At 39.0% G+C, this 13778-nt stretch overlaps 1 protein-coding gene across 12 annotated transcripts in view; it reads left to right on the top strand.

The window, feature by feature from the left end:
- Window positions 1-13778, top strand: part of MAGI2 (membrane associated guanylate kinase, WW and PDZ domain containing 2) — a 735815-nt gene that overhangs the window by 581484 nt on the left and 140553 nt on the right. For 10 of the 12 annotated variants that reach the window (XM_051637697.1, XM_051637673.1, XM_051637664.1 and 7 more), the window contains 2 exons: window positions 6044-6165; window positions 7633-7815. In XM_051637697.1, coding sequence (XP_051493657.1) covers window positions 6044-6165; window positions 7633-7815 — 305 coding nt within the window. Of the gene's footprint in view, window positions 1-6043; window positions 6166-6793; window positions 6923-7632; window positions 7816-13778 lie in introns of all 12 variants that reach the window. The other 2 variants (XM_051637734.1, XM_051637680.1) reach the window with 2 other exon arrangements.

Here is a 13778-nt window from a genome sequence, read left to right as displayed (position 1 = left end):
TGTATGTCACATTATTCCCTTAGTGTCTACAATTCATACAAACACATTGACTGCAGGATCACTCTGGACAGATACTGAGGCTGCAGCTTTTCCAGGCCTCAGGATATTCTACTATTAGAATAGGTAGAGCTGAACAGAGAGCTCAAGAAAGGTCTGTTTTCTGGAGGGTTAGAAGATTAAGATTCTGTTCACTGCTATAGCAGCAGCAGCTTGTGGATGCCCATACACCTTCCGTAGCCCTCCTACAAAGCAAACAAATAAATTTAAAAAGTGTTTAGTTACTGCCCTGCCAGCTCCTTCTCTCCCATTCTCCAAATGAAGTAGCACCTGCTCTGCTTCTTTGTCCCCATCTTGTTCTTTGCCCTCTGGTAAAAGACCCAGCAGCCACATCTGCTTTGCTACTCAGCCCAAATCAGCTTAGTCAGTCCAGATTCAGGCAAAAAAAGATAAGTAAATTCTTCAAGTCCCTATGTAATGCCATTAAATACCTCTTTTTATGCCTGAGTGCTTTTACAATGTCCCCAGGTAACTAGGGGCTGGAGTTCACGTATCTCTTTCTACTTAACCCCCCTGAAGGTTTCTGCACATTCAATTACGCAGCTGCTGGGTCTAAGAGTCTTCTGCCCCAATGGTTTTTAGTGTATTTTGGTGAGCAACAGGCACTGGGCAATTTCTTTGTGTTAATCTCTTACTGAGACCCTGCTTTCTTGTTAGTACAGCCCAAGGCATTCTGACACTGGTGAGGCTCACACTTCACTGCAGAGTCAGAAACACAACTAGTGTTTATCTCCATTTCATGTCCATCCACAGGTAAACAGATGCAAGGCACCAGGCCCAGATGTTATTATACATTTTCATACTTTAAGGCTGTTAGTGCCAAATTTATCAATCCTACCACAGACAAGATTTATGAAAAGATATATCAAACCTATTGCAGGGTCAGAGGTTTTTATAGGTGGAATGGATGTTCACAGGATGTCATTAAAACAGCAGCTGCACTAAGTTCATGAGGAGTTTTATAGTCAGTAAAATGTAGCTGTACTTTAATTTGCTGTCTGAGCTCAATGAGTTTAAAAATAAGCTTGCTTTCCATTTTTCATGCTAAAAAGAGGCAGTCACGCCTTTTTTATTACCATCATTGAAAAGATTAGTTAATTTTTAACTTGATGAAATCAGATTACAATGAACTCTCTTAATTATGTCAAAAAGTGGGTAAGTAATGAAAAGTTAGATTATGAACTTTCACACATTCATGTGCAGTCCAACTTTATATGTAGGTCTTTAAAACTGTCAGTGAAAGAAGGGTTTGTACTCTACTTGCTGAAATATTTGTATCCTATGGGAAGTTTATAAGGATAAGTAATGAGGTAGACAGACTCAGGTTCACCTTGCAAGGGCCAACCATGCCTAGGTCCACTACTCTGAGACCAGAGGAAAAGCTAAAAAAGAGACAAAAGCCTCAAAGGTCTAGCTAGCAAAGTTAATAAAGACTAATCACAACACATTTGCAAATTCTGTTAAAAAAATGAAGTCCCCAGTGTGACTTCCTCTCTTAATCATGTATGAATGTAGGTGTGAGACATTATTAAAATTTTCATTTGTTTTTTTAATGCAGGTCCAGGCTTCATTTGTAAGGTGTAGGCATTTGACATAAATGAGAATTGTTTGCTATATCTAGGTTAACTTTCATGCAATTTTCTCTTAATTTATAAACTAAGAACTAGCAGCACTCAGCTGTGCAGAGCTATGGAGAGAATGTGTTTATTAGAGTGTGCTGGGTCTTTTAGCATTCTAATTGCTAAAAGATTATTTCCCCCTTTAAGGATGATTAACTACAACACAGAGCTCAATTTCCAGACATGGTCTCCTTAATAGAACAGCTAAATTAGTCATACAGGTATTTCTTCTGGAAAAAATATTTCCCCTTGACTTACAATTTCTGACAACATTCTGTTGCTACTCAAACAGAAAATTTACAACTTGACATCCACTTGTGCTCCTCCATGGTTCACAGGCTGCAGGTCCACATCTGCTCCACCATGATCCTCCATGGGCTGCAAGTGGACAGCTGCCCTCTCACCACAGGCTGCAGGAGAATCTCTGCTCCACCACCTCCTCCCTTCCTTCCTCACTGACCCTGGTGTCTGCATAGGTATTGCTCTCACCTTCCCCTGTCCTCTGCAGCTCTTTTAGCAGTTTCCTTTTCCCCTTCTTAAATATGTTAACTGCAGAAGCATTATCCCAGTTGCTGATTGGCTCAGCCTTGGCCAGAGGTAGGTTCAGCTTTAGAGCTGAAGGAGCTCCCAGCATCTTCTCCCAGGAGCCACCCCTACAGCTTCTGCTCCGCTAACAAAGCCCCACCACACACATACCCTACAGACTTGGCCATCAACTAAAATCTGCACACTAGGCATTACTGCACATAAATCTTCAAAGAATGTGGGTCAGTTGCCTTAGCACATCTACCACAAAACTCTATCATGAGGACTACTTAGCCTGGCTACATTCACTGATGAGATGGCACTATGGCCTGGGTCTTATATGCTGGCTGGTAGTGACAGGACCTACTCATAACACAAGAGATACTATTTCAACATCACACCTAAATGCAGCTGAAAGCAAAATCTTACCTCTGAGGGATTGTCCCCAGTTAGTACAGGGTGAGCAGTATACAAGAGAACAGCAGCACCAACTACCCCTTCTCTGCAGAGGGAACTTCAGGGTTCACAGGAATAGAAGCAAACAAAAGGCAGCATGATTCTTCTGCACAGCCACAATGGCACTAGGAGAAATTAGTTGGATCCTTGTCTTTCAATTAGGCTTTTATTTTTAATATGCATTGTATAAAATAGTGGAAGAAAAGTGAAAGTAGAAATGCTCACTGAATTGGATACGAAGAGCAATAAGCAATACAGTTTTGGATCACATCCAAAAATCTATTTTAACCACAAAAGCACTTACTTGTAACTATCTCTAAAACTCACTTGGCTTGTCTTATTAAGGCCTAGGTTAGTAATGTCTATTGTGAATGCAGCTGAAGCAGCTAGGTGAAAGGCTAGAATGTCCTTTCAAGGCAACTACTTAGCTTAACAACTTCTTTCTCAGGTAAACTCATCAGTAGCAATTTTTATGATTTAGCCATGAAGCTGTACACCACTTAAAATTGCATGAAAGGGAGGTGTTTCTTGTCTCACCAGTCTAGGAGCATAAATCCAGTGTTACTGACTGATAAAAACAACTTATCATTACAATTATCTTTTCTTTGACTCCTCTTGGACACAGCATTTAATACAGTTGTTTGAATTTTTAAAAATTCTCACATTGTGCTTTTGAGACTTCACACTACCATAAAACAGTCAAAATATAGGAATAAATTGGAGCTAAGAATTATTAAGGTTGCACCAACAACTTGAGGTGCTTCAAGTACCTCTGATAGTCTTTTCTGTCTTATATGCTAGAACAGAAAGGTCATTCTCAAGATAGCCATTACTGAAGACATTTCTGTGTAAATGGACTAAACCACAACTTAAACTCTACCTGGAAACTGTAGAGAGGCAGTTGATAACAGATTATAGCTGTGATGTCAATACCACAGGAACTGATGTTCCTTGAGCCAGGGACACATCCTATATTAGATGAAATCTCATATTTATTTTTATATCACAGAACCAATTATAAGTTGTCTTCAAGAGGCTGCCTGTGGTACTGAGATGTGCCCTGACATTAAGCATAGTTCAAGGTTTTCATTACAAATCCATAGTGTGATCTTGGACATCCATTGCATCTGCATAATATGGCACAAAAGTGATGAAAAAGCCATGCTTTTCTGGAAGGGCAGCTGAAGACCAGGGCAGGTTACTTTAGAGCATCTAAAATAAGACATGACCCCCATGTTGAAGCAATTAAGCCATTAGGTAGCATCCCTGTTTATCAAATGCTAACATAAACCAAACTGGAGATTTTACCCTGTATCTGCTGTTGGAAGCTGTTTTGTAATTTCACACTTAGCTTGCAAGGAGCCCATAGAATTCAAGTCTGAAATCCTGATGTCTTTAATACATTCCAGTATTTACTTCCAAATGTATTCATAGAATGCAATCATGTATCAGAATTAATTCTGCTTGAATAAAAAGCTAAAACTCCTTTGGTCTTCTATCATAGAGGATTCTCTCTTTCACTGGTATTCCTGTAAAACCTTTTCTATAGATGAATTTTGTTTGGTCATGAGTGATCAGAACTTTATGTAGCATTTCGCATGATGTTTCATCATTACCTTGTGTAATACCAAAAGTATTATTTCCTTCACAACATCAAAATACATCACATACTAGGTGGTAGCATGAAAATAACCTTTTTTGTGCTTATGTTAGTAGTTCCTAATTACGCTGTTAAGGCATGGAAATCTTGTATTTCTCCATTTTTAACTGGTGAAGTTTGTCTCCCTTCCATCTTACATTTCCAGGTTTATACCATGGCCTATTTAGAAAGCAAAAGTCTAGAAAAGGAGAGTCTACAATCTTAAACATCTGGTCTGAAGAAGCAAAGAAACAAAAGGGACTTTGTCTGTCTGCAGCATAGTTAAAATTTACAAGAAAACTATTAATGAAAAGTATGAGAGTCAGCTAACAGCGTCTTGAATGAGTTACAGCCATGTTAACAAAGTAGCAACTCCAGGATTTATCACATGCAATTCCTCTCATGAAAACAAATATTCTTTTACATGACAGGATATCTTTTCATTGTATTAGCTCTGACCACTAAATCCTGATTTTCCAAGTGCATTGCACTCCCATAGGATTTGCTGCCTTTCTCTACCTCACTTCTTAATGGCAATTTCACTTACTGTCTGTGAAGCTGTGGTAGGATCTGAATCCCAAGGAACCTGAAAAGTGCCTAATGTTGCATAAAAGATCATTTCAATATAAATTGAAGGATCTCAGAGTTTCAAAAGTTCCCAGGTCACCTCTCCAAGAGCTTAAAGCCCATGATTGGGATTGGATTTTCAGAAGAACACAATACACAGTAGCTCAGTGAGGACAAACTAGCAGCGACATGTTTGAAAACCTGCCCTTCTGTACACATGTATTTATTTACCCAGAACATTTGTATCACAAGCCCCTTTTCTCAGTTGTGATCATGTCTTGTGAACTTTTTCAAAGCAGCCTAATAAATTGCTTTGCTTTTCTTTCTTCAGAAAACAAGTGAAATATCACAGGGCAGGATTGTAGGATTACTCATTGATTGATAAAATGTATGCTTTAAATTACAGGATTAAAATCAAGGATATGATAAGAGTATGTAGTTAAGCTAGTAGTTCTAATCACAATTTAAAAAAATCTGTGTTATAATGGCAGAGATGTACTTATTGACCTGTTACAGGAAATGTAAAACAGAAGTAAAAAAAAGTTGTACAATTTTTCTTATATTTCATATCTCTACCTATGTAGTTCTAAACCACCATCTGATTTAGTTTATGCAACATCCAATTTTTCTGTACAGCTGAGCAGATATATGCCTTAGAATTACAAAGAAATAATCTTCATTTTATTTCCTATGTTAGATTTATTTCTAAGCTGCAGTCATAAAAGCACTCTGTGTTCTAGGCTTTACTTTTCTGTGAGTGATTAAGCAGTTTCACTTACAGCTGATCGATAATAATGCACAAAACTGGTTCAGATCCTTTGAATCATGGACAGAACAATGTTTGTACTAAAGACATGAAAAACTGTCATCGTAGCATGCTTCAGCAGTAGTGCTGTTTAATATGTAGCCTCATAGATCAAAACCATTTATCTGTAGCAGAGTTCAACATATTGAAAGGATAGGACACTTCTCAGTGCTGTTCATTATGCAACACGCTAGGTTGTGCATTTCTCATCCCCAACAAAATTGTGTGGAACATAAGTGCTCAGGCCCACCCAGGTTTCCTAACAGTTTCACTCTCTAACCACACACATCTAAGTCACATACAGCATCCTACTGTGAAAATGATAATTTTCCCCAAATGAACCCAGTTTTTTAATCAAAACCAAATTTTTTCCAGCCACATAAATAGAAGAACACAATTTGAAAACCCTGTCCTAGAAGCAAAAAGGAAGCTACAGCAGCATAACATGCCCAACGCAGAACTTGGAACAAAGCCTATGCAGGCCCAAGGTTTCCGAGGTACAGTACCGTGTCAGCTGTCTTAGTTAAGATTAAAGATCTTGGTCTCCTGTTTGTGTGACAATGATTTTGTCATAATCTGATTAAAAGAGTAGTGTTGCCAATTCTGACCATGTTATCACCTATCTCCTAGCATTTTTCTTCCCTAAAGGTCTGAGCTCCCAGAGTTGCAGGATTCCTGAGCCACCTTAAATACCGTAACCTTCAGAGACACAGAGAAAAGACAGAAGGGTTTACTTTAGTGTTCCCTAAAGGCTGAGAAACAGAAAGCACAATAAGAGCCCCAAAGTAATTCTCTAAATAAAATAATAAAATCTATTCTTGGGAATGTACAACTGTCTCTTGAGCACCTGAGGTTCGCAACACTGAAATAATTAATTGTACTTTCTCTAAATTACCATTAATTGATGTTTGGTATGTTTCTGAGCTATCTCATCCAGCAAGCATCAATTAAGTTAAAAGCCTCAAGCACTGTGTTACTGGAGTTGACAAGAATATAGCCTTTTGGTAAAGTAAAAGTAATGTGCCTAAAATGGGCTGTACAAGCAGCAAATAGCATTGGTAGAGACAAATAGACTTTAATGTAAGGTTATAGCCAGAGAATGAGGCTTGTTCTCCTTTGTAACAGTAGAAAGCTTCTCATCAACCTTACCTAGACCCAAACTCGCCCACCTGCACCCCACTCCCAAGAGGTCCTGCAGTGTGAATGACCTGTCCCAGTGCTGGCGCGACCCCACCTGGATGCTGGGGCAGCACGGTACGTCCTCCCAGCAGCAGCCCCACCCCACTGCTGCAGGCGTAGCCACAGCTGTTGAAGTCACAACCTTTGCAAACCTTTGCACCTTCCTCCCACCCTTTCTCACCAAGCACGGCACAGCAGAGAGGCACAGGGAGCCCGCACCACCCTCACTGCACACCGAGGCGCATGGAGACGAGACACAAAATTTGCACGGCAGTTACATGTGTCACTTGTTGGATGCCAAAATCCCTCGTGGTTGGAGAGAAAAGCTCACCTAATATTTAGCACTGCTTGTTAACAAATGGAATAGGATTTTCAGGGAATATTTTCCTTATTGCAGTCAGGAGGGAAATTATGGAGAATGTATTACTTCATAGACAAAACTGAATTTATATGTTATGAAAGGGGTCTTAAAATTACCTCACAGCTCATTTTTATTGTTGCAATTGTTTTAGCTACACAATATGCACTTCTAAATGTATTTCTAATATGAAAGAATATTTATAACTCCCCCACTTATGTCTGATCTGACATAGATACAAAACACGCTTTAAGCTTTGTATTAATACAAGAACTCACGCATTTTTTTCCTGGAATGCCTTCACTCTTTATTTCCTTGGTCTTCACACACTGTCACCTTCTGTCAGCCAATACCGTTATCTGCTGCCTCCACTGTGTTGTGTCTAGATCAGAACTTTTGTCTTTCTTGTTTGTGTTGACTGATGTAGAAAAACCACTCTTCACCCGCGATGCATCACAGCTGAAGGGGACTTTCCTCAGCACAACGCTCAAGAAAAGTAACATGGGCTTTGGATTTACCATCATTGGTGGGGATGAGCCAGATGAGTTTCTCCAGGTGAAGAGTGTAATTCCTGATGGGCCTGCAGCACAAGATGGGAAAATGGAAACAGGTAATTAAGACAGTTCCTCTGTTCTTTCATATGAGAAGTAGAATGAGACACAGATTTGTGAGTCTCACTTCCCCATGAATGCATACGTTTTTCCATATGAGTTTCTGTGTTAATACATAAAACAGCTGCTCTATAAGGAAAGATAAGCTTCTTGAAACAACTGTCTTGTAATTTTTCTTTCTAAGAATGCCAAGTAACTTATTTTTATGACTTCACAATATTTCAAGGGAGAAGAGATCTCTGCATTCTCCTACATAAAATGGGCTATGATGTTCTTTGGTTTATAGGCTGTATACTCAAGGGAAGTCTGTGCATGGAAAGAAAAAGAGAGGCAGGGATAGCACAGACTACTAAGTGCAAATTTATTTCTTTAAAAAGGCTCGTTTTGCAAAATGATCAAAGTCAAGTCAGATCCAACATTGTTCTCATTAGAACTATAAAAAAAAAAAAAAAAGAGTTTTCAGTGTGGCATATGGACATGTAGGCATCTGTGGCCTACTAATGGAGATTCTGTGAAAACTAACTAAAGAAAAGAAACTTTCTCTAAAGAGATTTAAGGCTTCTCATAAAATCTGGACCACCACTAGGATTGTTTTCATGTCCACAGATTGATAAAGATTGCAAACCACTGTCTTAAAGGTTTGCAGGATCACATCAGGTCTATGTATGGATGACATTTTTGGAGGAAGATGAACTGTTTCCAAGCCAGATATCATCTCCTGTAGAGGAAGGCAACCAGAGAATCATAGAATCATTTCAGTTGCCCAGGATGTCAAGTCACCTGCTCAAAGCACAGCTAACTTAGGGGTTGGAACAGGCTGCTCAGGGACTCAGGTTACTCCATTGGACTTCAGAAAATTTTATAGGACAGACATTCCACAGCTTCTGTGGGCTCCTGTCCCAATACTTAACCACTCCCATAGTGAAGATTTTTCTTTATATCCAATTGGGATTTCCACTGGCACAGCTGTTTACCAGTGACTGTAGCCCTGTGTTTGTGCCACCCTGTGGCTGTGTGCCATCTCTCCCCAGCAGCCCTTGTTCCTCAGGTAACAGACAGGCTGCGTGTTGATACTGGGACATGTGCGTAATTTTTCCTTCCGTCTATCACCAAGACTTTTTAGAAGAAATGCTAGTTTAGGATTTATGTTATTACTGCAGAAAACCAAGTTCATGGTGGCCAGAGTCACTGTGAAGATAAAGAGAATTTCACAGCCTGTGATATAGCACTGTGGGCAGAGCACAACAGCAGGTCAGGATCCTTTCAGTTTGTTATAGTACAGGAGGCAGACACATAAACACACACAGGCACAAATAATGTGAGTGGAAGATCAAGGGATTTTTCTGGAAATTTGATCATTCATTTACTGAAGCAAAGACTATCTTATGTTGAAATATATCACCCTCAATATAGTTTATTCTGTAGGACTCCCTACAACTTCACAAGTAGGAAGTGTGGAGGTTGTGAAAAACATTATTTTTTAAAAACTGCAATTTATTGCCATTTTAACTTGGTGCAATTTGGTTCCCAAAGGCAAAATTAAATTAGCTGATTAAGTGAACAAAGGATACAAAGACTTCCTGAATTCAGGAGATTTTAGTAACATGAACTTCATTTTTCCTAATATTTTCATATTATGCAGTATACCACATGAGAGCTTTACCTTGTTTCTCAGACCCAGCACTCACATTTAGAGTTCTTTTATCTGAAAAAGAGTGTCCTTGCAACTTAAATTTTGATGTTGAAATTGAGTATGGGTTTCATAATAATATTGATGGTGATTATTCAACTATATTAAGAATGCAAGACAGAAATGTTCACTCAAATATATAATCACTCTAGAATCATGTGAGCCTGATGTTACATCTCAGAAAAAATCTGGCCTCAAATGTCTTTATTTTGAGAAGAGTGACAGAGTTCTGATGTAAAGTAATTGGCGAATCTCAGGCTAATGATCACAGTGTCTAACATGGTTTATATGAATAATATGAAGTAATTTCTAAATGGTAAACTGAAAAAAGATATTAAAGGTCAGAATATTTATAAAAGCACTGTTCAGCAAAGTGCTTATATTTCCATCAATAGCTGGTGAAATCATAGTATCATAGAATAGTTAGGGTTGAAAGTGACCTTAAAAATCATCCAGTTCCAACCCCTCTGCATAGTCAGGGACACCTCCCACTAGACCAGGTTGCTCAAGGCCCCATCCAACCTGTCCTTGAACACTTCCAGGGATGGGGCATCTACAAACTCTCTAGGCAACCAGTTCCAGTGTTTCATCTTCCTTAGAGTGAAGAATTTATAGATTTTTATGCTTTAAAACTATTTGAAATTATATATGTACCTTTTCTTTGTTCAACAGGTGTGATTGTGGATGATTGACACAACTTTTAAAATAGATTTTATTTATTCTTCTGACACAAACTCTATTGTGCAATATATGTGCACTCCAGTTATTAACACAGTTGTAGGAGGCTTTGATAAATTATAAAAATATCGTATTATGGCAGTAGAAGTAGATCATAGTAGAAGCATCCTAGTGGAAAGCTTGAGGACAATGGCACTAGGATCTATGAAGCAACCTGGATGTGAGGGATAACCACAGGTGCTGGTACTCCCACGTGTAATACAACTCTGGAGCTTTTCCTTGCAAGGCTAATACTTTTTTTTTGTCCAAGTGGTAAACAAAACTCTAATGTTTCAAACCTGTGTAAGATATGGGGGAAAAAGGAAGAAAAGACACTGTCTCCTCCATCTTACCTGATCTTGGCCACAGGTTGAAGACACTGGTGTTGTACTTTATCCTGTTAAAGAAACAAGCTGATAGAAAACTACTATTATAACTTTGGTTTACTTCTCAACCCAAAATCTAATTTAGGGGTCAGATACAAAAGCTATCGGAAGAGAAGGGTGAATCTATGTATGATGTTATTGCCACCCTTTAATATGACCACAACACAGTGCTTTCACCTGCAGGTTTCAAAATTAAACAATTTTGGATTTCATCTCTTGGAAAATGGAAACAGCTGCCTGAGAGTGAATTGGCATTTCTATGGTGCTATGAAACAATTAAAGCAGTGAGGCAAACTGAGTGCACTGAGATTCAACAAGAGATATCCAAGGTTCTGGTGATCTAACACTACCACTCAGTGTCCAGTTCTGGGCACTAAGCCGTAGTTATAATTGTCCCAAACCCACAGCAAACCTCACAAGCAGACTCAGAGGCACCATATCTCAGTGGATGAGTCAAAAACAACCAAAATTACATTCCTGATCCCATTTACCAGATGTTTCAGAATTCCTAAGGGTTATTATGCCCTCATGTAAATCTAGCATCTGTGAGCTAATGGCTGTTAATAATACTGCAAATGCCTTTCTAGGACATGTTTTAGCATTTGGAGCTCGATCAAGCTGCTGGATATGAACATTACACTCCACAGCATCTCTGTCTACCTCAGGACAGCCTAGGAGCTGATATCACATTATTTCCTGAGAGGTTACATTGCTTTGTCTTGTCTGAAGTCTCATGCTGCCAATAGAAAACTGTCTGCATTTAAGAGGCGCCTGTATCCCATTAAAATGCTGAGTGAATGTCACTGGTAAAAGACTGCATGTACATGAAAAGATTTTTATACAGTGAGTGATTTTGAATGACTGCTGTTCTAAGGCAAACAAAGATTTAGGCCTGCGGGTGAGTCAGATGAAAGCTCAAGCTGTAAAGACAAAAACTTTCCAACCGTTCTCAAGGTTATTCAGTGGATTAGATAAACTGAAACACTCAAGCTCAGGAAAGATTCTCCCTCTGCACATTTTAGCAAGTTCCAGTTCCTTTGGTGAAAGTTTCCAGGAAACAACTCAAAGACATGGTGCACAAGTGGTTAATAGAGTCTGTTGATGACCCTTCTGACTGATTAATAGCTATGATCATTGCATTTTGGTCTTTCCAGAAATGTATATACATCTGTCAAGAGTTGTCATTGCTCAACAGTGTGAATCAGGAAATGGGACACATGCTCTTTCGTTTCATCAGCCAGCTCATACACTTGGCCAGCTCCATGATGCTAAATCATCTGTAAACCATGCAGTCTTGGGCTTTTTTAGATGCTATTCTCTCAGGAATGGTAGCCTCACTGCATTAGTTAATCTAGTCTAGACATTAAAATTAATAAATGTAAGATAAGATTCAGCTAACAGATACAGATGTCTACAAGACAGAAGTCTATCCCTACCATATGAGTAGACATCTACCACTTTTAGATGACTGTGTTAGGATGAAACCTAGAGACTAGAGATCTAGAGTCAAGAGATCAGTCCCACACCTACCACTCAGAATTTCTACTGCACTGGAGAGGTCACTAACAGGAATGAGCCAACTGTTAGAAATACTGGAAAGAGTGACCTATGGCCTTGTTGATATCTGTGGCCTTACCATCAAGACCCATCACAAATGTTGTTATTCACTTGAATATGAGCAAAGCTAAAGCCATTATCAAGTGGTTGACCCTACAAGCTTAAGAAATAATTATCTAGTCATTGTTCATGCATATTTTTGCCCAGCACAGCTAATGTCTCACAATCTCTGTAAAAAGTAAAGTACTGAAGACAGAAGGAATTTGGGACATCTGCAGAAGGTTGTATTTTTACAGGTTCAAACAGATCCTTAGTTCTGCTCCCTGTTTGTCCATTGTCAGTTCTGATGCGCAAACCATTATCTTACTTAATATCAGATCAGATGAGATGCAAGCTGTCCAGTTTCAGCAACACAAGAAAAGCTGAACTCTGTATGCACAAGGAATACCTACAATCCATATAAGCAAATATGCTAAAAATATATATAAATTTTGGCAGTCATCTGGGAATGTGAATACTGTCAGAATATCACTGAAAGACTCAGTGTGTCATGACCACACCACTGTACCTTTCTTCTTTTTTGAACAGGTAAAGTCTCTCTCACATACTATCAGCCAAGATTCATCAGGCAATATTCTCTTTTACAATATTCCCTCCCCTTGGTAGCCAACTGTTTACCACAGTTGTAATCTCAAGAGGTTCACTGACCAGTGAAAAACTGTCGACACACACTTGTAGGACTTATTTCCACAATACTAGAAGCTGGCTGAAATTTAGTTAGCTCACCTGTCTTACACCGCCTCACCCAGTGGCACTAGGAAGACTGGCCTCCCATAGATAAGGGATGGCATTAGGAATATGAGAGATTGTATTACTTGTTGAACTGCTGAGGAAGGAGTATCTTTACATTATCCTTATGCATCTCCAGGGTAAAACTCTCTCTTAATATATACCAAGACCACATGAAGTGTTGGTCTTGCAGCTGCTAGCTTATGCCATGTGACAGGTCTGTGAGAGTGGATCTGCATACAGAAAAGCATCTTATGTTATCAGCCTCCCTTAACACTCTTGCTTTTTTTAGAAGCTGAGGTGTTTCATCTGAACTAGCAGTGGTCTTTTGTCTCCTCACTTCAGTCTAGCTAAGACCAAAGAGTTCTTTCTCTCTTTAGATGTTGCTGCTAATCCCATGGAGTTAAGCTAAGGAAAAGTAACTGGAAAGCAACTAACAGCAATAACTAGAAACATTTGAAGCATTGTGGAGAGTGATAATTTCTCACACCCAGGTTAGCCCAGTTGGTTTGGATTTGTGCTATGTTTACTGCTTGTGTTCCTACACTCTGCAGCATAGGCAGCTGAGGAAACACAGCAGAAACAGTATATTTGCATCATGTATGGCCAAAATAATTGTTTTCAGCCATGGTATAGTTCCTTTAATCAGTGGCAATGGTTACTTTTTTATTATTTTTTTTGTGGGCCAAACCAGGAGTAACTATTTGGTAAAACCTCAACCTGGTTTTGTAAAATCAATTTTCTTTCATTTCACAATTTAATTTGAATTTTCAAAGGGAGAAGATTGAGTGGGAGTTGAGACTGGAACAGCAATATGAATGCC

This window comes from Apus apus, chromosome 1, assembly GCF_020740795.1.
Source record: "Apus apus isolate bApuApu2 chromosome 1, bApuApu2.pri.cur, whole genome shotgun sequence".
Taxonomy (NCBI): domain Eukaryota; kingdom Metazoa; phylum Chordata; class Aves; order Apodiformes; family Apodidae; genus Apus; species Apus apus.
Note: the sequence above shows the minus strand (reverse complement) of the source record. Positions and strands in the feature narration are given on the sequence as shown.